General features: G+C 45.4%; 1 protein-coding gene across 1 annotated transcript in view; it reads right to left on the bottom strand.

The window, feature by feature from the left end:
- OBSL1 (obscurin like cytoskeletal adaptor 1) overlaps positions 1-22,839 on the bottom strand; it is a 54,330-nt gene extending 31,491 nt beyond the window's left edge. Inside the window, exons 1-10 of the mRNA XM_069732826.1 lie at positions 22,756-22,839; positions 18,586-19,685; positions 17,002-17,268; positions 15,446-15,706; positions 8,813-9,088; positions 7,822-8,094; positions 6,696-6,971; positions 5,258-5,530; positions 2,854-3,126; positions 1,143-1,409 (exon numbers count right to left, since the gene is read on the bottom strand). Of these exons, the coding sequence (XP_069588927.1) occupies positions 1,143-1,409; positions 2,854-3,126; positions 5,258-5,530; positions 6,696-6,971; positions 7,822-8,094; positions 8,813-9,088; positions 15,446-15,706; positions 17,002-17,268; positions 18,586-19,681 (3,262 nt within the window). The 5' untranslated portion in view covers positions 19,682-19,685; positions 22,756-22,839. The remainder of the gene's footprint in view (positions 1-1,142; positions 1,410-2,853; positions 3,127-5,257; positions 5,531-6,695; positions 6,972-7,821; positions 8,095-8,812; positions 9,089-15,445; positions 15,707-17,001; positions 17,269-18,585; positions 19,686-22,755) is intronic.
- Positions 22,840-26,971: the final 4,132 nt, after the last annotated feature.

Here is a 26,971-nt window from a genome sequence, read left to right as displayed (position 1 = left end):
GTATTTATACTCACTCCAGACTAGGATTCCTTGTCAGCTATACTTTCATTCTAGTCTGTGTGCCTGACCCCTGGAGTGTGTGCTCGGTTGCAATATTGTTCCTTGCTCTTCGTGCTTTACTCTGATCGTTTATTCCTTTGGATTTCTGACCTCTGGCTTCTCTTCTGACAATCCCGTCTCCCCCTTTGGTACCTCGTGATCTCCTGGTTTTGATCTTAGCTTGTTTGACTACTCTCCTGTGTGTATCGTCTCCTCTGCACCCCGGCATCTGGCTCTGCCCCCGACCACCTCCCACTCTGTCACATGATTCAGGTCCTGTTTGTTACCTGGTTAGTAACCCAGCGCTTTGCTCAGCTCCCTTGCTGCTGTGTGCAGCTCTCCCCGCAGCAGTATAACCGGGAGTTGTGACAAAACCACAAAGTAGTTTCAGGTGACTTGTCAGAATAAGGTATCATATGTAAGTATATGCAGAATAACACTATTTCCGGACATTATATGACTTGTAATTTTCACCAGTTTTACCCTCTTCATGCTCTAGCTACAATTTTCAGTTGTCTCTGAGCAGGTGAGTGGAAACCAACTTCCTTATGACTCACATACACTGCACACACATACATGAGATTCCGGCTCTCATTTCTCTATGTAGCAAAAGTTCAGATACAGCATGGAAGGACATTATAGAGCAGTGTACCTGTGAATCCAGCACTGGGGTGAGATAAATACTTTTTAGAAAATTGAAGCAAGAAGGATATTGTTAGTCCAGCACTGAGATGAGATAAACAATTACTAGAAAGCTTCAGCCTCATTTTCTGCTTTTTCTCTCTCATTGAGCTCCACCCTCCTCTCTCCATAGGTTTTAATAGGTAGCTGTAATCTGATCCCTCAGTTAGCTTGCAGGCAATTTGTATTGAATGATGAGTTCAGGAGGTGGTGGAGGAGGATGTGGCTGATAAGTGGAGTAGGAAGCATGAATCTCTGATAAGAGATATTTCTTACATTTACTTCTACAGTTTATTTATGTGAAGTTTGTAGTGACCGTCCAACGTTGGGTTATTTTGGAGTACAGCACCAGGGTAGAGATCAGTATGATAAAACTGAGGATTCCTGGCAGTCCTACATCTGTACATCTGTCTCACACTGACCTGTTACAGTTACATCAAAGATGGCGGAGTCATCGATGGCATCACAGACAAATTCACCGGAATCGGCCATCTCTGCTGACAGAATGATTAGCCGGCGGTGACAGCCATCTGCCTCCAGGATGATGTTCTCACTTTCGTGTAATTCTTCATCTTCCTTATACCAGCAGACCTGCGCGTTTTCTCGTGACACCTCACAGCTCAGCTCCAGTCGCTCTCCACTGAGAAACTCCCTGGTGTCACTCATGCTTATTATCTTGACGGGAAGGTCTGCAGAGAAAAACGGAGGCAGGATTACAAGGACTCATTGCTCTGGATCAATAAATATCATTGATTCAGTGTTTTGGGGTCTTAATTGTCACTGGATGAAGGTTCCAGAGAGACAAAGGTCTCTAGGCCGTTGTTCTAGATCCCCAAGTGTCATTGAGTCACTGTTCTAGAGACGCAAGTGTCACGGAGTTATTATTCTAAAGCAACAAGTGTTATCATATTATTGTTCTAGAGTTACAAGTGTCATGGAGTTATTATTCTAGAGCATCTGGTACTGAGTCATTGTTGTAGAGCTCTAAGTAGCATCGAGTTATTGTTCTAGAGCCACAAGTTTTATCACATTGTTGTTCTAGAGTTACAAGTGTCATTGAGTTATTATTCTAAGGTCTCGTGTGGCATTGAGTCATTGTTCTAGAGCCCCAAGTTTCAAACGATTGTTCTAGAGCCTCCCATGGCATTGAGTCTTTATTCTATAGCCACAATTGTCATCATGTCATTATTCTAGAGCCACAAGTGACAAAGAGTTATTGTTCTAGAGTCACACATGCCACCAAATCATTGTTCTAGAGCCACAAGTGTCATCTAGTCATTGTTCTAGAGCAACAAGTTTCACCTGGTCGTCGTTCTAGAGCCACAAGTGAAATGAAGATATTGTTCTAGTGCCAAAAGTCTCATAAAATTGTTGTTCTAGAGCCCCAAAGGTCTTATGGCCTAATTGTTCTAGAGCCTAGGTGTCTTTGTGTTATTGTTCTAGAGCCACAAGTAATCAAGTCATTATTTTAACGCTCCCTGCATCAATGAGTCAATGTTCTAGAGTTCCATGTCATTGAGTCATTGTTCTAAAGCCCCAGGTGTCATCAAGTCATTGTTCTAAAGCCCCAGGTGTCATCAAATCATTGTTCTAAAGCCCCATGTGTCATCAAATCATTGTTCTAAAGCCCCAGGTGTCATCAAGTCATTATTCTAGAGCCCCATGTGTCATCAAATCATTGTTCTAAAGCCCCAGGTGTCATCCTATCACTGTTCTGGAGGTTTAAGCACTAGTTTATGCCAGATAAACTGTTAGGTGCAAATGACACAGTGCAGTCTGGAATTTCTCCAATTTTTCCTAATACTGTTGATTCAGGGGCGCAAGCACAGGATGGGAGTAAAATGCAAGTTTCTCATATGAACAGGATTGATCTTCTGCTGCTATTATTTGAGTATCATATGGTAATATTACTTACATGGCACTGTTACTGAAGTGTATGGCATTGTATGTAGGCGGTATTGATCACTGAATTGTGGGGTCAATCTATGACATTATTTAGGGACACCCCATAGTGGAGAGGGTGCCTATGGAATTTTCCACATAGAGAACCAACCTCGGCCCAGTGCTACAATGGGCGAACCAATAATCCGACATTCATCAATTGCCATGAACAATATATTAATAGTTACCGACCTTTCACAAAGACATTGTAGAAAATAGAGTCGTCTCCGGCATCGCACACAAACTCTCCGGAATCCTGGGTTTGGGCAGATCGGATGATCAGTCGGCGGTGACAGCCGTCCACCTCCAGGACAACGTTGTCACTCTCCTCCAGCTCCTCACCGTCCTTGTACCAGTGCACCAGGGCGTTCTCTCTGGACACTTCACAGCTCAGCACCACGCGCTCCCCGCTCACGTGTCGGTGTTCTGCATCGTCGTCACTGTTCACAATTTTCACTGGAGGCTCTAGAGTGGCAGCAAACCCCGATTAATGCCCTGTTATGGGACTTTTTAAAAAATTTCCATTTTCTATGTAATTTTTCTTACATACATTCATATTTTCTCCCACTCTTCTCTGGTCCCAGTCTACAACTTTGTATCACATAATGCACACTTAGATAAAATCCCTCCTAGACCTCTATGTCCCGTGCAGCCTCGGTATACATAATTCTTCCTAATATATCGTCGCATTATAATGCCGGAGGATACATTCCCGCAAAGAATCTGCAACTCGAAGAAGCACAGACTGCGGCGGGAGAAGGAACAAGAGAGGAGACTTTGAGATGTCTTCAAGTCTGAGGAGCGTCTGTGATTTATAAAAAGCTTTCCTCCCCTATCCGGTGGCACTTTCATGGCTGCTGCCTGACACTGTGCTGACGCATTCAGATTTTTATCTTTTATCATAAGAAGGTCTCTGACAAAAAGCGTGCAAAAGTCCCAGACAGGTAAAAAAAAAATATATCGATGCTGAATAATAGAATAGAAAGAGATTTCAGAAGTAAAATGACACAGGATTATAGATTGAAATTATGTAAGGAAGCAACAAATCTAAAGTTTATTTTATCTCTATTTTTAACGAGTTATTGTTCCCCTGTTGTCAGCCACTTCGGGCTACGTGCAGACTTAATATAACACATACTTGCAAATTTTTCAGGATGCCTATTCTGGAAGAAAAATATTGTGGCATCTTAATTTATTTTTACAGCCATGCTACGTTTAAGGATGTGTACCCTCTGGTGGTGACTGTATATATCTATATGCAGTGAGCTCCCTCTAGTGGTGGCTGTATAAATCTGTATGTAGTGAGCTCCCCCTAGTGGTGGCTGTATAAATCTCTATGTAGTGAGCTCCCTCTAGTGGTGGCTGTATAAATCTCTATGTAGTGAGCTCCCCCTAGTGGTGACTGTATAAATCTGTATGTAGTGAGCTCCCCCTAGTGGTGCCTGTATAAATCTGTATGTAGTGAGCTCCCTCTAGTGGTGGCTGTATAAATCTGTATGTAGTGAGCTCCTCCTTGTGGTGGCTGTATATAAATCTGTATGTAGTGAGCTCCCTCTAGTGGTGGCTGTATAAATCTGTATGCAGTGATCTCCTCCTAGTGGTGGCTGTATAAATCTGTATGTAGTGAGCTCCCCCTAGTGGTGGCTATATAAATCTATATCTAGTGACCTCCTTGTTGTGGTGACTGTATCAATTTGTAATAGTGAGCTCCTTCTAGTGGTGGCTGTAGAAATATGTATATCATGAGCTCCCCCTATATAAATCTGTATGTAAACATATCAGTCCATAAATATCCTATACTGCCAGGCTCCACCCTATCTCCACCTCCACTTCTCTATGCTTCCACACACCCACCCCACACTCTTGGAAAAACTCCCTTTCTGCACCACGTTCTCACCAATCACACATTAACAGTTCCCATTGAACACCAGATCACATACATAGTCGGCAGCATTTGTTTTGGCCAAACAATGGTGGAATGGGAGGTTGGAGGGGCGAGTAGGTGGGTGAGTGGATGGGAGGACACGCAAACCTCATACCTTTTGGGACCTCAACTCCTGCATATAAAGTTCCGCACGGGCCTGGGGTGCGCCGGCAGCTTAGGAGCAGATGACAGGCTGGCAGCGTCTGACGTCACTGAGAGGTCAGAGACGGAAGCCCCCTCTGCAGCGGCCATACAATGTAAGTAGCTGCGGCTCGAGACCCTGGGCTTAATAAAGTAAAGTAAGTAGCCTGGGCCCCAGTGTGCTGTGCGGTCTGCCAGGCCGTTTATACAGTGGCTCGGCTGCGCAGCATGTCTTATCCAGTCCGAACTTTGCTTCTGCTCACCAGGCCCCATACACCAGTAATGGCAGTAATGCCCTGATGGCGGCCCTGCTCCATAGTGCTGCTGTACACATCTGTATAATGTGAGCTCCCTCTAGTGGCGGCTGCAGTTATCTGATATGACAATGTTACAGCAAGCAGGAAAAATGGTTGTGTTAGGTCCGTGCCACCATGGGCACCATATCAATCGCATGCCCTCCGTCTATGGTAGACACACCACTAGTGATAAAGGTCTTCAGCAAATGTTAGTGGCATGGTGACACTCACTGACCTGTCACAGTCACACGGTAACAGACGGAACTCTGCCCAGCGTCACATACAAACTCTCCAGCGTCTTCTGTTCTTGCAGCAGAAATAATTAACCTTCGTTCCCGTCTATTTGATTCCATTTTAATATTGTCGCCCTCCTGTATCTCCACGCCATCTTTGTACCAACGCACGGGTGCATTCTCTCCGGAGACCTCGCAGCTCAGCACCACGCTCTCGCCGAGCAGGGACTTGTGCTCCACGTCGTCACTAGTGTTCACTATGGTCACAGTGGGCTCTAAGGAAGACAGACAGGACTAAGCGGGGGAAAGTGGAAACCGATAGCAAAGGGAACAATGGCCTCTGTTTTGTGACTCTATAGTTATTAAAGGGATCATCAAGATTAGAATATTAAAGGGGTTTCCGGTTCAAGATCTCAATTAATTATCCAGAGACTTTCCTTCTCTGGAGGACTGAGCTACATTGACTTTAATGTTGATCATGTAACTCTTAGTTTTGCCTGCGGAGGCGCTGCAGAGAAAATGAAAACTTCCAATGATTATGGAACTTATGATTATGGACTTCTGGTCTTTTGCACTTATATAAAATATTACTTCCCCAAGAAGTGTGGCCGATTCCATCAGACTCAGTATTAGATCGCATTCTATTGATGGGAGAATATTCCCAAGATAGAGTGTTGTATTGAGACGCCATATGGTGCCATATGGAGGGCCCAAATCTCTACAGTATGCCGTACAGGCTTTGTGCCCAAGGTGTACTTAATTATGCATTAAGACACCTGCCTCAATACTTCAGATTTCATCTCCTGTTTTTTTTTTTTACATTATCAAATCCTTATTATTTTTTTTAACCTTTTCTGTGTTCTTAATTATTTGTCTTTTTAATATTATTTTTTTAAATAAAAATTTTCTGACTTAAAATTCATTTATTGCTGTTTGCACAGCTATGTCTAGGTGTTAGTTGTTGTTTTTTATCTTCATTTTACTAAACAAGCCGTGGGGGACAAGCTGTAAGATTTTAGCTTTGAATACTGCAGAATTATGAATTCAGCTCTGGTTGAACCTGCATCCATCAGAATTAATGTTTTGATTCCTGAAAGAAACCCTGCAAGAATCTGTCCTTCGGATTGATCGTCTATGTGTCCTGATCAGCAGGACAGGTTTGATCCAATTGTCTCCCAGAGAAGAACTTGTCATGGGCGCTGAGGACTTGTTTAGTTTATTGTTCATTGATGTTTTATAGAATTCTTTTAGGGAAACGCTTATCGTACAGATTGCTTTAGTCATTTTTTTAGAATGACTCAATGCTCTGAGACGCACAACGTTTGTTTTTTGTTTGTTTTTTTTACCATTTTTCAAACACGACTTTTATATTGCATTATGTCAGATCTTTGACCGTGCGTGCGATGATGAGGACGTGTAGGTCTATCTATCGTCACCGACCTGTCACCATCACATTGTAGAAGACCGAGTCATCTCCAGTGTCGCAGACAAACTCCCCCGAGTCCTCCGGTCCGGCACATACAATAACCAATCTGTGATGTCTCCCATCTGACTCCAGCCTGATGTTCACGTTCTCCTCCACCTCCATCCCATCCTGGTACCAGCGCACATGGGCGTTCTCCATGGACACCTCACAGCTGAGCACCAGGGGTTCTCCACTGCTACATTTATGTTCTGTGTCATCATCACTGGTGTTTATGATCTTCACTGGAGGATCTGTAGGAGGTAAGATTGTAACGGTATGTTCACAGTGACCAGCAGAATAGTGAGTGCAGCTCTGGAGTATAATACAGGAGGTAACTCAGGATCAGTAATGTAATCTATGTACACAGTAACTGCACCAGCAGAATAGTGAGTGCAGCTCTGGGGTATAATACAGGATGTAACTCAGGATCAGTAATGTAATGTATGTACACAGTGACTGCACCAGCAGAATAGTGAGTGCAGCTCTGGAGGATAATACAGGATGTAACTCAGGATCAGTAATGTAATGTATATACACAGTGACTGCACCAGCAGAATAGTGAGTGCAGCTCTGGAGTATAATACAGGATGTAACTCAGGATCAGTAATGTAATGTATGTACACAGTGACTGCACCAGCAGAATAGTGAGTGCAGCTCTGGGGTATAATACAGGATGTAACTCAGGATCAGTAATGTAATGTATGTACACAGTGACTGCACCAGCAGAATAGTGAGTGCAGCTCTGGGGTATAATACAGGATGTAACTCAGGATCAGTAATGTAATGTATGTACACAGTGACTGCACCAGCAGAATAGTGAGTGCAGCTCTGGAGGATAATACAGGATGTAACTCAGGATCAGTAATGTAATGTATATACACAGTGACTGCACCAGCAGAATAGTGAGTGCAGCTCTGGAGTATAATACAGGATGTAACTCAGGATCAGTAATGTAATTTATGCACATAAGGACACAACTTTTTAGTAGGCTATATGTGCAATATATGTTAGGGATTATTAAAAGTTATCCTACCCCTGTAACATTATCGGTGCACTTCTAGTTGGACATGCACTAACAGTATCAGATTTCTTGGCTGTTACCTGAAATGGAGACATTGTAGAAGACAGAGTCTCCTCCAGCGTTGCAGACAAACTCTCCAGCATCCTCTGGTTTGGTGCACATAATAACCAATCTGTGATGTCTCCCATCTGACTCCAGCCTGATGTTCTGGTCCTCCTCCACCTCCACCCCATCCCGGTACCAGCGCACATGGGCGTTCTCCCTGGACACCTCACAGTTCAGCACCAGGGGTTCTCCGCTCACACACTTGTGCTCTGTGTTATCGCTGGTGTTTATGATCTTCACTGGAGGCTCTGGAATCAAAATGTAAAGAATTTAGAAATAAATAAATATAATTTGTGTTACCGTTTTCTGAGATCCACAACTTTCTTATTAACTGTTAATGGAGCTGTGTGAGGTCTTGTTTTTTGAGCTGACACTTTTATTGTTAATTTTGGATGAACAGAATACACCCATTGTAGTGTTTTTATACTTTTTTTATATAGTGTTCACCATGGGGGTTAAATAATGTGATCGTTTTATAGTTCGGGTCATTACGGGCAGGGCTTCACCAATTAAAGGTCCTTTATTTTTCTTAATATTTTTTTATATAGTAAAACAATTTTAATTAGGAAGAAAGGTTTATTAGTGTTTATTTTTCCTTTTATTAATATTAGTAAATATTATTGAACTTTTTTCAAACTTTATTTTACTTCTGCCAGTGGACCTGATCACGCAACCATCTGTTTAAATACTTTGTATATTGCAACATATTACATCTGTGTATGTAACACTGACAGGCAGTCAATTAGGCTCTGGCAGGTGTAATAGGTGGGAGACTTGGGGGGCCATCGTTAGTAGCTGCAGGGCTCATGGAGCCAATGAAGAAGAGGTCCCAAGGTGCCCAGAAGGCAGCATGGGTCAACAGGGACATTGCCCATTTTCACCATGAAGCATGGAAATGAGCATGTGTATTTTTGCAAATCACTATGGAGCAATCATAAAGTGAGGATCATTTTTAGTGATTCTTACCAGGCACAGTGACGGTGAAGCTGGTGCTGTCATTCCCCAGATGACAGGTGTATGTCCCACTGTCTAAGGGGTCCAGGGATGAGATAAGAAGTCTTCTCATTCTGCCGTCTGCCTGTAGAGAGAAGCGTCCTCCTGCCTCCACCTCCTGCCCATCCTTCATCCAGCGCACTTTAGCCCCGGAGCTGGGCACCTGGCAGCTGAGACACATGGGTTGTCCGGCATCCAGTGTCCTATTAGATGGTTCTCCGGAGGCCGGGGCAATACTAGACCCCCTGGCTAAAAAATAAAAATTGATAGCCTGTCAAATTCCAAATTCCTTTTACTATTATGTTACAAGTTGAGTCATAAGGGCAGTATTCTGTAACACTCAACACAGCTACTGCAGAACCTCTTCCAGAAGGAAAGGTGTTCATCAATCAGGAACTGGTATGAAACCCCACTTTGTTTTCCCATTTAGTAGCAGATAGGATGTGCACTATGTCTCACTGTTGCCAAACTACTTTTAAACTTTTTTTTTGTTAGGGTGATAACAATTAAAAAAAACTTTTATACTTTTTCCCTGGAATCAGTCCCCCCCGCTGAGAGGTATTTTAAGGAGAAAGAAATCTCCTAGTTTATTTCTATTGCCACATTCACACGCTCAGTATTCGGTCAGTATTTGACTTCATGTCTTTAAAGGGACTCTCTCACCTCAATTTGGTGGTATATTATAATGAGTTGTTACCGGTCACATGGGCGGTGTATCCTTGTAATTTCTCCACCCCTTTTTTCCGCAGTAGTTTAGTGCATAAGAGTATGCGTGCGCCATAGATGGCGCGTGCGCCTGCAGTCTTCGGTGGCGCACGCGCAGTATGCTTTGCCCTACTGCGGGCAAAGACGAAAAGCATTACTGCGCATGCGCCCACGCACTATGTTCCGTAAGTATTTTGCTGTGTTCCGGGACATAGTACGCGGGCGCATGCGCAGTAATGTTTTTGGCTTTGCCCGCAGTAAAGCAAAGCATACTGCGCTTGTGCCACCAAAGACTGCAGGCGCCCGCGCCAACTATGGCGCACGCATATTCTTATGCACTAAACTATTGCAGAAAAAAGGGACGGACAGGGTGGAGAAATACGACTTTGTAAAAGTTTACCGATTGGCGGTGGTATCATGCCGCCTGTCCATCTGTGTAAACGGACTTTAATGCTGGGTTTAGATATGTCGATTACGGCCATTAAACAACTGCCTGTACGCTACGTGCAAATTAATTAATGGTCACTGAATAGACTGAAGGCCAACGAATACAAAACTATGTAAATCAAGAAAGATCAAATAATAAAGAACAAGATACATCAAATAATAAACACCAATCTAATACAAAACAATAGAGACCAGTAACTCCAACTAAAGGAGACCACATAATACAAAACATTAGGGACCGAGTAATGTCAAACAATGGAGACCAGGAATGTTAATAAATGAAGACCAAGAAAGTCCAAGTAATAGAATCAAGAAAGTCCAAATAATGTCTAAGTGTTCAAAAATAAAGTCCAAGAAATTCCAAACAATGGAGCCCAAGAAGGTCCATAGATGAATAAGTACCATCCAACAATGAATACTAAAAAGTATGAAACAATAGAGAAAAGGAAATGCCCCGCTCCTTCTCTATACACTTTTCATTGTTACCACTGATCATAGGGAAGCAATAGACGAGGGACTTCGGATTTCTCGACCAGATTTCTACGGCAGCGTTCTATCAGACATCCAGGGATCTCTACAGGGAGGTGGAGAAATAGAGGTTTTGTTCCTTCTTCATCTCCAGATTTCCTTCTTTCTTTAAGCTGTAGCTTCCTCTCATTCATTATTATATAGAGTTTCTCCTAAAGTCTTTATTTCTAGGATACATTATAGGATCTGTGAGGAGGAGCACACAAAAAGCTCCAAAGACCACATCATGTGTGTCACTGTCTACCGAATTGTGGTATCTAAGCCTATTAGATGTGATCCTGTCGGCCGAGCTTGTGTATCTGAGCTTGTCATGTGTGATGGTGTGTGTTAAGCTACTGTATCTAAGCTTATTATGTGTGATGCTGTCGACAAGTCTTGTGTCCGCTCTACCCTAACAGTATACAAATAGACATATTAAAGGGTCTCACCGGGCAATATTGCCCCCCTGTTTTATGCCGAGCATGGCACAGTCACAGAGAGAATCCTGTGCTATGCCCCGCCCCATTGGAACACAATGTATCAGTTTTGTTCTCCTGACTGTTCCTTTAAGAAATTACTGAAAATGAAAGTTCCTAATGTGGAATCAATGGTTGTACAGGAGAGTCTGCGACTTTAAAGAAATTCTTCACAAGAGACTGGAAAAGAGATTGAGCTGTTATGATTCAGAACGCCGACCATACGGAGAAGCATTTGGTTATCTCATTAGTCAGACATGTCCCCGCGCCATGTAGGATTTCGTTAATCCAACAATATTCATAGAAGAGGTGGCTCAGCACTGCACGGCGTCTTCAGCGCCCGCGGATTAACCTCCGAAATGCCAAGAATGCTCAACAGAAATCAACGTTAACTCCTACTCATCATCTTGTGTCACTGAACTGTATCAAGGTCTAACATTCCTTAAAGGCTTACTCCCAACATTGCAGATTATCACCTATTTACAGGATAGCTGATTGGTGGGGGTCCGACCGCTGGGCCCGAGAATAGGGCTCTGAAATGCCCCCATTAAAATGGTGCAGTGACCACGTGCTTCCTATTCATTCATTGTCTATGGGACTGCTAGAGAATGCTGAGTACAGTATTTCAGGTAGTCCTATAGACAATGCTCTCTGCTCTTTTAAAACATGACCTCCATTTTCGAGACCAATGGGGGTCCCAGTGGTTGGACTTTCTACTCATCTATATACACTACTCTGGGGGTCACTCATCATTATACACTACCCTGGGGGTCACTCATCCTTATACACTACCCTGGGGGTCTCTCATCCTTATACACTACCCTGGGGTTCACTCATCATTATACACTACCCTGGGGGTCACTCATCCCTATACACTACCCTGGGGGTCACTCATCCTTATACACTACCCTGGGGTCACTCATCCTTATACACTACCCTGGGGGTCACTCATCCTTATACACTATCCTGGGGGTCACTCATCCTTCTACACTACCCTGGGGGTCACTGATCCTTATACACTACCCTGGGGTCACTCACTCTTATACATTACCCTGGGGGTCACTCATCCTTATACACTACCCTGGGGGTCACTCATCCTTATACACTACCCTGGGGGTCACTCATCCTTCTACACTACCCTGGGGGTCACTCATCCTTATACACTACCCTGGGGGTCACTCGTCCTTATACACTACCCTGGGGGTCACTCATCCTTATACACTACCCTGGGGGTCACATCCTTATACACTACCCTAGGGGTCACATCCTTTTACACTACCCTGGGGGTCACTCATCCTTCTACACTACCCTGGGGGTCACTCATCCTTCTACACTACCCTGGGGGTCACTGACACTTATACACTACCCTGAGTTTGAGACTCATCATGATATACTACCCTGGGGGTCACTCACCCTTATACACTACCCTGGGGTCACTCATCCTTATACACTACCCTGGGGGTCACTCATCCTTATACACTACCCTGGGGGTCACTCATCCTTCTACACTACCCTGGGGGTCACTCATCCTTATACACTACCCTGGGGGTCACTCACCCTTATACACTACCCTGGGGTTCACTCATCATTATACACTACCCTGGGGGTCACTCATCCTTATACACTACCCTGGGGGTCTCTCATCCTTATACACTACCCTGGGGTTCACTCATCATTATACACTACCCTGGGGGTCACTCATCCTTATACACTACCCTGGGGTCACTCATCCTTATACACTACCCTGGTGGTCACTCATCCGTATACACTACCCTGAGGGTCACTCATCCCTATACACTACCCTGGGGGTCACTCATCCTTATAGACTACCCTGTGATCACTCATCCTTATACACTACCCTGGGGGTCACTCATCCTTATACACTATCCTGGGGGTCACTCATCCTTATACACTACCCTGGGGGTCACTTATCCTTATACACTACCCTGGGGGTCACTCATCCTTCTACACTACCCTGGGGGTCACTGATCCTTATACACTACCCTGGGGGTCACTCATCCTTATACACTACCCTGGGGGTCACTCGTCCTTATACACTACCCTGGGGGTCACTCACCCTTATACACTACCCTGGGGGTCACTCATCCTTATACACTACCCTGGGGGTCACTCGTCCTTATACACTACCCTGGGGGTCACTCGTCCTTATACACTACCCTGGGGGTCACTCGTCCTTATACACTACCCTGGGGGTCACTCATCCTTATACACTACCCTGGGGGTCACTCATCCTTATACACTACCCTGGGGTCACTCATCCTTATACACTACCCTGGGGTCACTCATCCTTATACACTACCCTGGTGGTCACTCATCCTTATACACTACCCTGGGGGTCACTCATCCCTATACACTACCCTGGGGGTCACTCATCCTTATACACTACCCTGGGGTCACTCATCCTTATACACTACCCTGGGGGTCACTCATCCTTATACACTACCCTGGGGGTCACTCATCCTTATACACTACCCTGGTGGTCACTCATCCTTATACACTACCCTGGGGGTCACTCATCCCTATACACTACCCTGGGGGTCACTCATCCTTATACACTACCCTGGGGTCACTCATCCTTATACACTACCCTGGGGGTCACTCATCCTTATACACTATCCTGGGGGTCACTCATCCTTCTACACTACCCTGGGGGTCACTGATCCTTATACACTACCCTGGGGGTCACTCATCCTTATACACTACCCTGGGGGTCACTCATCCTTCTACACTACCCTGGGGGTCACTCATCCTTATACACTACCCTGGGGGTCACTCGTCCTTTTACACTACCCTGGGGGTCACATCCTTATACACTACCCTAGGGGTCACATCCTTTTACACTACCCTGGGGGTCACTCATCCTTCTACACTACCCTGGGGGTCACTCATCCTTCTACACTACCCTGGGGGTCACTGACACTTATACACTACCCTGAGTTTGAGACTCATCATGATATACTACCCTGGGGGTCACTCACCCTTATACACTACCCTGGGGTCACTCATCCTTATACACTACCCTGGGGGTCACTCATCCTTATACACTACCCTGGGGGTCACTCATCCTTCTACACTACCCTGGGGGTCACTCATCCTTATACACTACCCTGGGGGTCACTCACCCTTATACACTACCCTGGGGTTCACTCATCATTATACACTACCCTGGGGGTCACTCATCCTTATACACTACCCTGGGGGTCTCTCATCCTTATACACTACCCTGGGGTTCACTCATCATTATACACTACCCTGGGGGTCACTCATCCTTATACACTACCCTGGGGTCACTCATCCTTATACACTACCCTGGTGGTCACTCATCCGTATACACTACCCTGAGGGTCACTCATCCCTATACACTACCCTGGGGGTCACTCATCCTTATACACTACCCTGTGGTCACTCATCCTTATACACTACCCTGGGGGTCACTCATCCTTATACACTATCCTGGGGGTCACTCATCCTTATACACTACCCTGGGGGTCACTTATCCTTATACACTACCCTGGGGGTCACTCATCCTTCTACACTACCCTGGGGGTCACTGATCCTTATACACTACCCTGGGGGTCACTCATCCTTATACACTACCCTGGGGGTCACTCGTCCTTATACACTACCCTGGGGGTCACTCACCCTTATACACTACCCTGGGGGTCACTCATCCTTATACACTACCCTGGGGGTCACTCGTCCTTATACACTACCCTGGGGGTCACTCGTCCTTATACACTACCCTGGGGGTCACTCATCCTTATACACTACCCTGGGGTCACTCATCCTTATACACTACCCTGGGGTCACTCATCCTTATACACTACCCTGGGGGTCACTCATCCTTCTACACTACCCTGGGGGTCACTCATCCTTATACACTACCCTGGGGGTCACTCACCCTTATACACTACCCTGGGGGTCACTCATCCTTATACACTACCCTGGGGGTCACTCATCCTTATACACTACCCTGGGGGTCTCACCCTTATACACTACCCTGGGGGTCACTCATCCTTATACACTACCCTGGGGGTCACTCATCCTTATACACTACCCTGGGGGTCACTCATCCTTATACACTACCCTGGGGGTCACTCACCCTTATGCACTACCCTGGGGGTAACTCATCCTTATACACTACCCTGGGGGTCACTCACCCTTATACACTACCCTGGGGGTCACTCATCCTTCTACACTACCCTGGGGGTCACTCATCCTTATACACTACCCTGGGGGTCACTCATCCTTCTACACTACCCTGGGGGTCACTCATCCTTATACACTACCCTGGGGGTCACTCATCCTTATACACTACCCTGGGGGTCACTCATCCTTATACACTACCCTGGGGGTCACTCATCCTTATACACTACCCTGGGGGTCACTCATCCTTATACACTACCCTGGGGGTCACTCATCTGTAACTGACCCTTTCGGTCTCACTTACCTTTCACCCGGAGATGACAGGAGGACTCGGAGAGCCCCGCGTGGAACTGTATAATACCGGCATCTTTTTGTGTTACCCCGACCATCACCAACACATGGGTCCTCCCAAAACTTTTCACAACCGTTCTATTATCCTCGGAAAGGATGTGTCCGTCACGGGTCCAACCGACCTGCTCCACTTCACTTTCAGTCTCGGCACAAAATGCTGCATTTCCACCTTCAGCAACTTCCAACCGTCGAGGCAACTTCTTCACAATGGGTCCTAAGAAGGAAATGCCACGTTCTGGTCATGAGTGGGTATAATACTATGGGCTCCTACACAGGGGCCACGAAATCTCATAGAAAAGTGCAGCCTTACACTGCACAAACCTATACACACCGCTCACATCTTGCGTTATGATTATTGCAGCACAGACACGTGCCTCCATCATAAGTATCTGGGCCTCAGATGGGGGGGGGTTGATCCTGATTCCAGGGATGTGTCACATGCTCAGCTGTAGTTATTATACAACCAGTATTTTATCAGCAGGAGATTATCACTGCAGGACTTGGTGTGACATACCAGGCAGTCCTGCTAATCTGTGTAAGCCCGCCCACACCAATGATTGGTAGCTTGATGACAATGAAAACAGGAATCTGCCAATCAGGGGTGTGGGCGGGGTTATACACAGCTCAGCATTCTGAGCAGTGATACATCTACAGCAGAGAAAACAGGGATTCCATCAAAACTGCACCAAGCAGTCTAGTAAGTGACACATCACTAGAATCAGGGTCTCAGCCTCTACATTATGCTACTGTCAGATTCCACAGCAAAAACCTTCTGACAGATTCCCTTTAGTTTAGGCTTATACATTAACGTCTCCGTCAAAAGAAGGGCACCACATTGGTAACCAGGTTTGCCCATAATTATGCAAAATAAGGCACTATAACTCCAGCTCTCTCATATAGTCACCACCAGTGGCTCCTGGGAGCTTACAGGCGAGTCCGGCCCTATTAATTGCCTGGGACCCTGACAGCAGTACGCCCAGTCCTATTTACCATATGTGCACCCACTATGGATATGCTATGAATGTCCAAGATGGAACAACCCCTTTAAAGAGGAGTTTTCACTAGATATTTTTTTTTATTAAAACTGATTACTTTCTTCATCTCTTGCTTCTCCGCCGATTCTGAAACATATTTTCTTTTTTTCCTGTGCCCCTCTGTTCCAAAGTTTTGCTTTCGGTAATAATGGAGCAAATTTTTCCTTCAACCAGCTGTGGGTTATGTGACCGATCTCTGTGGGCGTGGCCGTGTTTTTATTGGAGCAGATAAAGCAAACGCCCACAGGGTAGTCCTAGGGTGCACGCCGTGTTGGTTGGAGGGAACATTTGCATCTTTATTTACGAAGGGCATAACTTTGGAGCGGAGGGGCGCAGAAGAAAAAGAAAAACTGTTCCAGAATCAGTAATCGGCAACAAACGGAGGAGGAACGCAGTTTCAATTAAATAAATCTAGCGAAATGTCCCCTTTAAGAATGAAATTGATTAATACATTGTAAATGGATGTGGAGCTCACCTCTTACAGCGACTTCGGCAATACTCTGTGCTCCTCTATGAGTCTGGCATACGTAGACACCATCATCGTCGGTCCGGGCCCCTAGGATGATCAGTCTTCTGATGGTACCATGTTCCTCCATAAGATGTCGCTTTCCTGGATGAAGTCTCTGATCCTCCAGGTACCAGGACGTCCGTGTCCCTTCCGGAACTGAACACTCCAAAACGGCGTCTTGCCCCTCTCTCACCGCTATGTCTCTCAATGGAGCTGGAAAGCGATCGCCCACCTCTGGAGAAGAGGGATAACGAGGGTCATAATTGTCACAAAGTCATATTATTCCACCTCTGAAAATCAAAATGTTCCTGTACAAACTGCAATGAACTCTCAGAAGCCAAATGCAAAAAATCTAAACAAATGTCCGGATGAGATAGCCGTACAATAATTTACATTTTGTTCAGGCTGTCTACCTAGAAGTCCTCTACCCTAACAGGGATATTTAGATTTTTTTTGCATCCTCTTGTTTTCTATTCCCCCAATGCATCTGAAATGAAATATGAAAAAAACTTTGCCAAACTTTCTTCTGTATTGTGCATGTAGCTCCTGAGCAGCCCTAAGTATCCCAAACCCTATGCATGGTCGTCCATTGACCCCACGGTGATATAACATGAATTATCTGCCCTTATAAGACCCTATTTAAAGTTTTTCTTACATATTTATATTAATGGACTCTCTATGCTCGATTGTAGCAACCTTTTAACATTGGAGATCCTGGACTGGCTGAAGCTTCTATGTTTAGGTTATACGACCCCTCAAATAGATCTCATCGGTGAATGTCGAGCAATATTTACTGATCACTTTACCAGCGCGACCAGCGCATGACCATCTGGTGCCATTTTTGCAGTTGACTTACGTCACGAGCTTTACTGTGAATGTCTTCTAATGCCACCATTGAAGAGGTTCTGACGTACACAAGTGCTTTGGCCCCAGAAACCAGACGGGTAATGGATGGCCAGCACTGAGGATAGCAGAGGGCTCAATAGTAATGCCAAGGGGGTGAGGAGATTGCAAATGCATCGGGGCCTCGGAAACGGCCTGCCGCTGCAATACTAAATGCTATCTAATATAGGGGGTGTGGAGGTAGCGTAGGTTTTGTATGGGGTCCAGTCCTTTTAAAGGGCATTTTTAACTTTTAAAATAATGGCAGATAACTGGGATGTTCCATCACTTGATGACTGTGGAGGACCCTAATTTTTCCCCGTACCGCAGTGCACCTAATTGCACCCAGCTCCATCCACTTGATCGGGGCCACGCTGCTGCTCCCTGGACAGCTGGGTGTTCTGAGCACTGAGGCAGAAGAATGAAAGAAATGCAGAGCAAACTGTCAACCTGTCAATCTTCATTCTCATGGTATCAAAAGGATCGTAGCTAAGTGTGTGCTAAGGGTGCAAGGTCCAGGAGATCAACCTGCAGAAGTCCACGGTGCCCCCTTCCGTGGTTTGGCTCCTTGTGTGACCCCTGTTGCTTGCTTTTGAACGCCACAAGTTAGCCTAAACTATACCATATAAAGTAAATCTCTTCTACGCGTCTTATGCCCACCCTACGTACCTCTTACGTGTAACATGACGGCACTGAGCGTGTTCCCAGCTGTGTTTGAGGCACCGCACACATACAAGCCTCGGTCATGTTGGCGACAGAACAGCACCTTGAGTATAAAGTGCCCATCACGGTCTTCATAAATGAGAGTCCGGCGACAAGGGCTGACCGCACGCCCGTCTTTGCGCCACACAATCTCAGGCCTTGGTTTACCAGTAACCAGGCAGCGTAGCTTGGCATGTTTTCCTTCATTGACTGTGAACACTTTCACCTGAGCCGGGGGGTCCCCTGGAATCGGTTCCAGACCTTGATGTGTAGTCGGGTCCACCAACAGTACAGCTGCTGCCAAGCATTGCCCAACAGAATTAGAGGCCCGACATACGTAGACGCCAGCATCAGGGGGGCGGACATGAGTAATGTTTAAGGTATGACCCCCAGGAGACAACTGGTAGTGAGATCTATCGAAAATCTCTTCAAGGCCCCTTCCATCTTTCTCCCAACGTATTGTAGGCTCTGGTTTCCCTAAAACTGTGCAAGTGAACTCTCCACTTTCACCACGGGTCAACCTCTGCGACCTCGGAAGGAGCAAGAAATATGGGGAGAAGTCAGGACCTTCGGAGTGGTGGTGGGCATCACTGATGGTCATATCCAATTGGATTGTTTCGGCAGAAGGCTCTGCGATGGAGGAAGACATGTTGGCCAACTTTGTGGAAGGAAATACTTCATTCCATGGACCGATACATGGCTCGTTGACCACAGTGCTGTTGAGTGTCACAGTTAGCTTGGCCCCCGCGTAGCCTTCCCCTGACCAGTTACTAGCTCTGCACATATAATGTCCCGAATCTTCCAGTTGCAAGTCGCTGATCACCAACTGGTACCAGTCCCCGTCCCTCTGAGCGTAGCATCTGTCCCCCAGCTCCAGCCGGATATTTCCAACACGTTCCCACAATACATTGGGCGGTGGATCTCCACTTATACGACATCTCAGGATGGCGTGAGTGCCAATGGGCGCTGTGACTGAACGAGGAAAAGACAGAAAGCGAGGGGCGCTCCCCGGCATGTCTAATCCCACGTACGAGCTCTGTGGAGGGAGGGACAAAGCCGCCATCTACCTGCAAGAAAAAATAACATCCCCATTAAAAGCAAAGAACGAGAGAAGAACTGCAGCACAATTCAGATCAACTGGCAACCGGAGACAATAGGGCGGATTATTGCATAAAAAAGTTTCTAACTTAAAATTCTTTACTATTTTCAATGACTCTGCTTACTGTCAGTGAATGAGAACATTCTTGTTTACACCCAAATTATCAAAAACCATCCTTTCCTAAAGTTATTTTATTTTAATTCTCCCACTGATCAGCTCATTTTAGGGTCTGGTGAGTCCCGTGCATTGTTTACACAGCTCCAAAGTAGCAGAGCACTCGCTGCTTCATTGCAGCCCCTTAAATCAGTTAATTGGGGGTGTTACTGGATCTTGAACCCCTACTTATCTGGTATTTGTTTATCCTAGGAATAGATCATCAATATGAACGTTCTGGAAAACATCTATAATACTTCTCACTGCAGAGAGTTTGCTACAATTGTATCACTTGTATGTGAGTTACAAAATCTACAAACTGTAAGGCTAAGTTCACATTGGCGTTGTGCGGCGCAGCGTCGGGCGCAGCCGCGGCGACGCATGCGTCATGCGCCCCTATATTTAACATGGGGGGCGCATGGACATGCGTTGCTCTTGCGTTTTGTGACGCATGCGTCACTTTGGCGCAACTGTCAGGGCACAGAGGACGCTGCATGATGCAGTTTTTTCTGCGCCAAAAATCATGCAAAAATGAACGCATGCGTCACAAAATGCTGCGTTGTGCATGCGTTCACATTTGCATTGTGCGTTGCGTCACCGACGCTGCGCCGCACAAGGCAAATGTGAACGTAGCCTTTCATTGTATCAAATGGTCAGGACAGGAGAAAGGTTTGTTCTTCTGCTGATGTGTTTATTGTTTAGACTGGATACAAATGTAGCAAAGTCTCAGCTGTGAGTAGCATTAAACCAGGACAGGATTTCAGTCTCAGGACCTAGACAAGTTATTTTCCATTTCCTGACAGACAATAGAGAGGGGTGAAAAAATTAGATACATAGACCCAGATACATTTTTTGCATTTTTTTAAAGTGACTTTTCTATTTTGTCTTGATGTATTTGTTGATTTTTTTGGCTAAAAAATTCTTCAAAATGATGCAAGTAGTTTTCCCAAAATCAAAAAGTCTTTTTTTTTTTTTTTTAACTTGTGTTTTAACTTTTTGGAAGCTTTTTAGAGCAAAATGTCACAGGAGAAAATGTTGCACTAAAGACTTGACAACAATAAAATTTGACAGATTTTGCTCTCCACTCGGGTAACTGGAGCACAATTGCAGGAAAATGTAGCAACATTTCGAAAAGTCGCAAATGGAGAATCGTGCTACAAAGTCCCCGATTCTTCATTTGCATTTTTTTAAAGCCTTTTTCCTTTTTTTGCTTTGTGGTGTTAGTTGCTGTTTTTGGCACCACATCATTCAAAGTGATGACAAAAAAAAAATTGCATGGTTTGCAAAATGGTGTTAATTTTCACCAAAATGCTGGCATACTCAAAATTATACATGGGGGGAGCGGAGTGGAGGTGCGCCAAAGCTTGTGACTTTTTAAAAAATGCACAATTGATGAATCAGCAGCGTGGACAGCACGGTGGCTCAGTGGTTAACACTGTTTGCAATGCTGGGGTCCTGGGTTTAAATCCTACCAAGGACAACATCTGCAAGGAGTTTTTGTTCTCCCTGTGTTTTCATGGGTTTCCTCCCCATACTCCATATACTTAGAAAATTTAGATTGTGAGTCCCAATGGGGACAGAGATGACGATGATGTCTATAAAGAGCTGTGGAATTAGTGGTGCTATATAAGCAATGCATAATAAATAAATCAGGCGAAAACATCTAAACATCTAAAGTCTCCTCTGGAAAACAAAACAGGGCATCACATATAAAACAGAAGGCACAAATACAATAATGAATTAGGTGCAAAAAAAAAAAAATACAAAGCTGGACAAAAAAACATCAAAGGCAATGATGAATCGGGGCCAAAAAGTAAAAAAAAACAGATGAAACCAAGGTAACTTCTTTTTTTTTAGAAAAAGGTGCAAATTAAATAAAGGATAAAGTGCAAAATATAAGTCATCGTTAGATTCAGTTTAACTCTGGAAAAAAAGCACAAATGTGATGAATTGGGGCCAAAGTGTATTAGAAAGTTGTAAAACTTTGTACAGCACCATGGAATTAATAGTGCTATATAAATAAATAATAATAATAATAATAATGTGAGAAATAAAGCTCAGGACAGGTTTAGTGAATTTGGGTTGGATCTTTTGTGCTGAATTATCAGGGTATGTGCACACGTCAGGATTTTTAGCATTTTTTTTGAGGATTTTCCCCATAAAAACGCTATAAATCCGGTAAAAAAACGCTAACATTATGCATCCTATCATTTAGAATGCATTCCGCATTTTTTGTGCAGATGTTAGCGTTTTTTTCCGCAAAAAAAATGCATCCCGCAAAAAATCCGGACATGCTCATTCTTTTTCCGGATTTTTTGCGGATTTGCTATCAAAAAGGTCATTCAGGAAAAAAAAAATCCGCAAAAATTCCGCAAAAAATCAGCGCAAAAACCGCGCAAAAAACGTGGAAATTCCGCGAGAAATCCGCGCGAAAAAAGACGCGGATTTCTGGCAGAATTCTCAGGATTTTGTCAGAAAATAATCCTGACGTGTGCACATACCCTCAATCTACCAACTGTTGGAGCATGCTGAGAGTTGTAGTTTTGCAATGTGGAGCCTGGAGATCATTGGTGTGCACAGTCCGGTGACAATCTATTCTATAGACTTTGGTAGATTTTAAAGGGGCAGATATGGATCCAACGGTCGATCCTAGATAACAATAGATTACATTTTAGATCTGATCTCCTTAGGCTGCCATCACACTATCAGTATTTTACATCAGTATTTGTAGCCAAAACCAGGAGTGGAACAATTAGAGGAAAAGTATAATAGAACCACATGCACCACTTCTGTATTTATCACCTACTCCTGGTTTTGGCTACAAATACTGATGTAAAATACTGACCAAATACTGCTAGTGAGACGGCAGTCTGACTCTTCGTTACCTTTGATATCGCCTCCCGCTCTGAGGTGTCGGTTCTGGTTCCTGTAGACCCTGATGACTTCTGGGGTCTCGTGAAGGATCCTTTGTCCGGGGGGTCTTTTTCGTGTGGATCCGAGCTGTGGACAGACGCCGGCTCCTCCTCACCCAGAAACAATCCTAATTTTAGTCTCCAGATAAAATGTTCTAGCAGCTGATTCTGTCATAAGCCGCAGAAACACAGAAGAGAAGGAGCTGACGGCTGAGCAGAAAGGGTTGTAATGCAGAAACAGGTGGAAGCCGAGACCCGGTCATGAACGCCTCCTGGTGGGATCTGTTTCATATTTAGGAGTATGTGGCGGCCATGCCAGTGATTGATTGGTACCGGTAGGCATGCCATGGCCGGGGCGTAGCACAGACATTTCTTCTGGGCATTTCTTTTGGGTATAAGATAACGTAATGGTCGGGACCCCCCCACCATGTAGTAGATGAATGTCAGCAATGCATTCCTCTCCTATCACTTCCGACATAATCACTGCGCCCTACTGGTCTGCGATCCATCACACCAGCTCCTGTGGGACAGTCTGACACCCCCCACCCCGGACGAGACAGCGACACAAAAAGATATTCGGCGTGTGGCATGAGCCTGTCACAGCTTGCCGCTGGCACCGCTCACATACCAGCCCGTTACAGTATCTCTGCGCTTAGAATACACCGGATCGCTGATCCCACCCGAATCAAACACCCGGATCGTGTATCCCGTAAGACTACAAATCAGCTCCTGGAACGGGTCACATACTTACTCTGTGCCACCACCCCATAACTGGCAGGGCAGCCGCCGGGGCGGGACGCTCGTCCCAATGCCAGCAATCTGCATTACTGACACTTAAAAGGGTTCTTCACATTAACTGTCATAAAAATTAATATTGGTCATGTTTACTGTTAAAAGAAAGTTATGTAGTGTTCTTACATAATATGACATCACCTGGTGTTAAAGTATATAGCAATGTGCACTTCCATCCAATGAGTTGAGTGCTGCAGGACTCACATGCTCAGTCACATCCACCTAATGAGCTGAGTGCTGGAGGGCTCACATGCTCAATCACATTCACCTAATGAGTTGAGTGCTGGTAGACACACATGCTCAGTCACCTCCACCCAATGAGTTGAGTCCTAACTAATGTATGCAATCCCTATCTGATGTATTTAAAAACCACACAGGTTATATACAGATGATCAGGTTTTTAAATACATCAGATAGGGATTGCATACATTAGTTAGGACTGCTCTGATAAGGGTATACCGTGAAGATTGGTAGAGCAGCTTAGTATACATTTTTTGCAAAAAACGTATCAACCAAATACCCTGTTTTTTACATTTTTTACTAGCACTTGCGGATTACTGCAACATTTTTTCAAACTGAGTGTTTTTGGTTTTACTATTCTCTTTTGTGTCTTCAGGTTTCTTGGTGGTGTGTGAACATGATCATACAGACTTGTTCACTGTGCAAGTAGCCCATGTGTTCCTGTTTCCATAATTGTTCTCTTGTGTCTACAAGACTGGGGAGTTCCACCACTCCTCTTGGGCTAGCTGCACAAAAGCTGTTCTACCCTGTATGCACACATGGATTTTTCCTCTCTGAACCCTGTTCACACAGGTTGTATACAGATGATCAGGTTTTTAAATACATCAGATAGGGATTGCATACATTAGTTAGGACTGCTCTGAAAAGGGTATACCGTGAAGATTGCTAGAGCAGCTTAGTATACATTTTTTGCAAAAAACGTATCAACCAAATACCCTGTTATTTACATCTTTTACTAGCACTTGCGGATTACTGCAACATTTTTTCAAACTGAGTGTTTTTGGTTTTACTATTCTCTTTTGTGTCTTCAGGTTTCTTGGTGGTGTGTGAACATGATCATACAGACTTGTTCACTGTGCAAGTAGCCCATGTGTTCCTGTTTCCATAATTGTCAGGAAAGGAGCAGACTCTGCAGTAGCACAGCAGCATAGAAGACTCCTTCTGTCTGGAGGGCTGTGTCTTATACTCACCTGCACGGTGCTGATCTGCAATACCAGACACTGTCTGGATAGGGGGCGCTAGTTCAGGAAAACTCTAATCTCACAACCCCTTTAACCATAAAAGAAATCCCAAATTAGATGATTTTTAATAATAAATGACCCCCCATCTTTCATTAGAATAGAGGTCTCCTATACTTTGCGCCTTTTCTCCTGTGCTTACTGTCGCGCCCTGCTGGACAATAAGTGGGACCCTCGCTAATCACCACAATGAGATGGTCTTGGTGTTCCTAGAAGCGATCAATCGTCTTCTTTATCCTTATCTGTATGGTGTCATTATGTGAATTGCCAAAGGACCCATAGAGTCAGATCTAACATTTTTACATTGTACCAAACCCTCAGTTCTGAGAGAAGAACTGGCTAATGACAAGATCGTTGGATCTGAATGAAAACGGCAATGCTTAATACACTGACAGCAGGCAGAGATAGTGAAAATGAAGGTGAATTGAAATGCAAAATATATTAGAAAGTTGCAGAACTTTTCATTTATACACTGATCCAGGAGCAGAAAATTGATGGACTTCAATCTTAGGGTAGACCTTAAATGTCTGACTGGTGAGGGTCCAGGTCTTCATACCCCTGCCAATTTTTGTAAAATGACAATGTTGCTTTACCCAACAAGTGTGATGGTGGGCCTCCAGAACGTCCCTCCTACGGGGTATTGGTACCTGATGGTAGGTCTCCAGGCTGTCCCTCCTCCGGGATATAGTTACCTGATGGTGGGTCTCCAGAGCGTCCCTCCTCCGGGGTATTGGTACCTGATGGTGGGACTCCAGAGTGTTCCCCTTACGGGTTATTAGTACCTGATGATGGGTCTCCAGAGCTTCCCTCCTACAGGGTATTGGTACCTGATCGTGGGTCTCCAGAGCATCCCTCCTATCGGCTATTGGTGCCTGATGGTGGGTCTCCAGAGTGTTCTTCCTACGGGGTATTGATACTTGATGGTGGGTCTCCAGAGTATCCCTCCTACAGGGTATTTGTACCTGATGGTGGGTCACCAGAGTGTCCCTCCTACGGGGTATTAGTACCTGATGGTGGGTCACCAGAGTGTCCCACCTACGGGGTATTGGTACCTGATGGTGGGTCTCTAGAGCATCACTCCTACAGGGTATTGGTACCTGATGGTGGGTCTCCAGAGCGTCCCACCTACGGGGCATTGGTACCTGATGGTGGGTTTCCAGAGTGTCCCACCTATGGGGTATTGGTACCTTATGGTGGGTCTCCAGAGCATCCCTCTTACGAGGTATTGGTACCTGATGGTGGGTCTCCAGAGTGTCCCACCTACGGGGTATTGGTACCTGATGGTGGGTCTCCAGAGCATCCCTCCTACAGGATATTGGTACCTGATGGTGGGTCTCCAGAGCATCCCTCCTACGGGGTATTGGTACCTGATGGTGGGTCTCCAGAGTGTCCCACCTACGGGGTATTGGTACCTGATGGTGGGTCTCCAGAGCATCCCTCCTACAGGATATTGGTACCTGATGGTGGGTCTCCACAGTGTCCCACCTACTGGATATTGGTACCTGATGGTGGGTCTCCACAGTGTCCCACCTACGGGATATTGGTACCTGATGGTGGGTCTCCAGAGCATCCCTCCTACAGGATATTGGTACCTGATGGTGGGTCTCCAGAGCGTCCCTCCTACGGGATATTGGTACCTGATGGTGGGTCTCCAGAGCATCCCTCCTACGGGGTATTGGTACCTGATGGTGGGTCTCCAGAGTGTCCCACCTACGGGGTATTGGTACCTGATGGTGGGTCTCCAGAGCATCCCTCCTACAGGATATTGGTACCTGATGGTGGGTCTCCACAGTGTCCCACCTACTGGATATTGGTACCTGATGGTGGGTCTCCACAGTGTCCCACCTACGGGATATTGGTACCTGATGGTGCGTCTCCAGAGCATCCCTCCTACAGGATATTGGTACCTGATGGTGGGTCTCCAGAGCGTCCCTCCTACAGGATATTGGTGCCTGATGGTGGGTCTCCACAGCGTCCCTCCTACAGGGAATTGGTACCTGTTGGTGGGTTACCAGAGTGTCCCTCCTACGGGGTAGTGGTACCTGATGGTGGGTCTCCAGAGCATCCCTTTCTCTGGAGCATTGGTACATGATGGTGGGTCTCCATAGCGCCCCTCCTACGAGATATTGGTACCTACT

Source organism: Ranitomeya imitator, chromosome 7 (assembly GCF_032444005.1).
Source record: "Ranitomeya imitator isolate aRanImi1 chromosome 7, aRanImi1.pri, whole genome shotgun sequence".
Lineage (NCBI taxonomy): Eukaryota > Metazoa > Chordata > Amphibia > Anura > Dendrobatidae > Ranitomeya > Ranitomeya imitator.
Note: the sequence above shows the minus strand (reverse complement) of the source record. Positions and strands in the feature narration are given on the sequence as shown.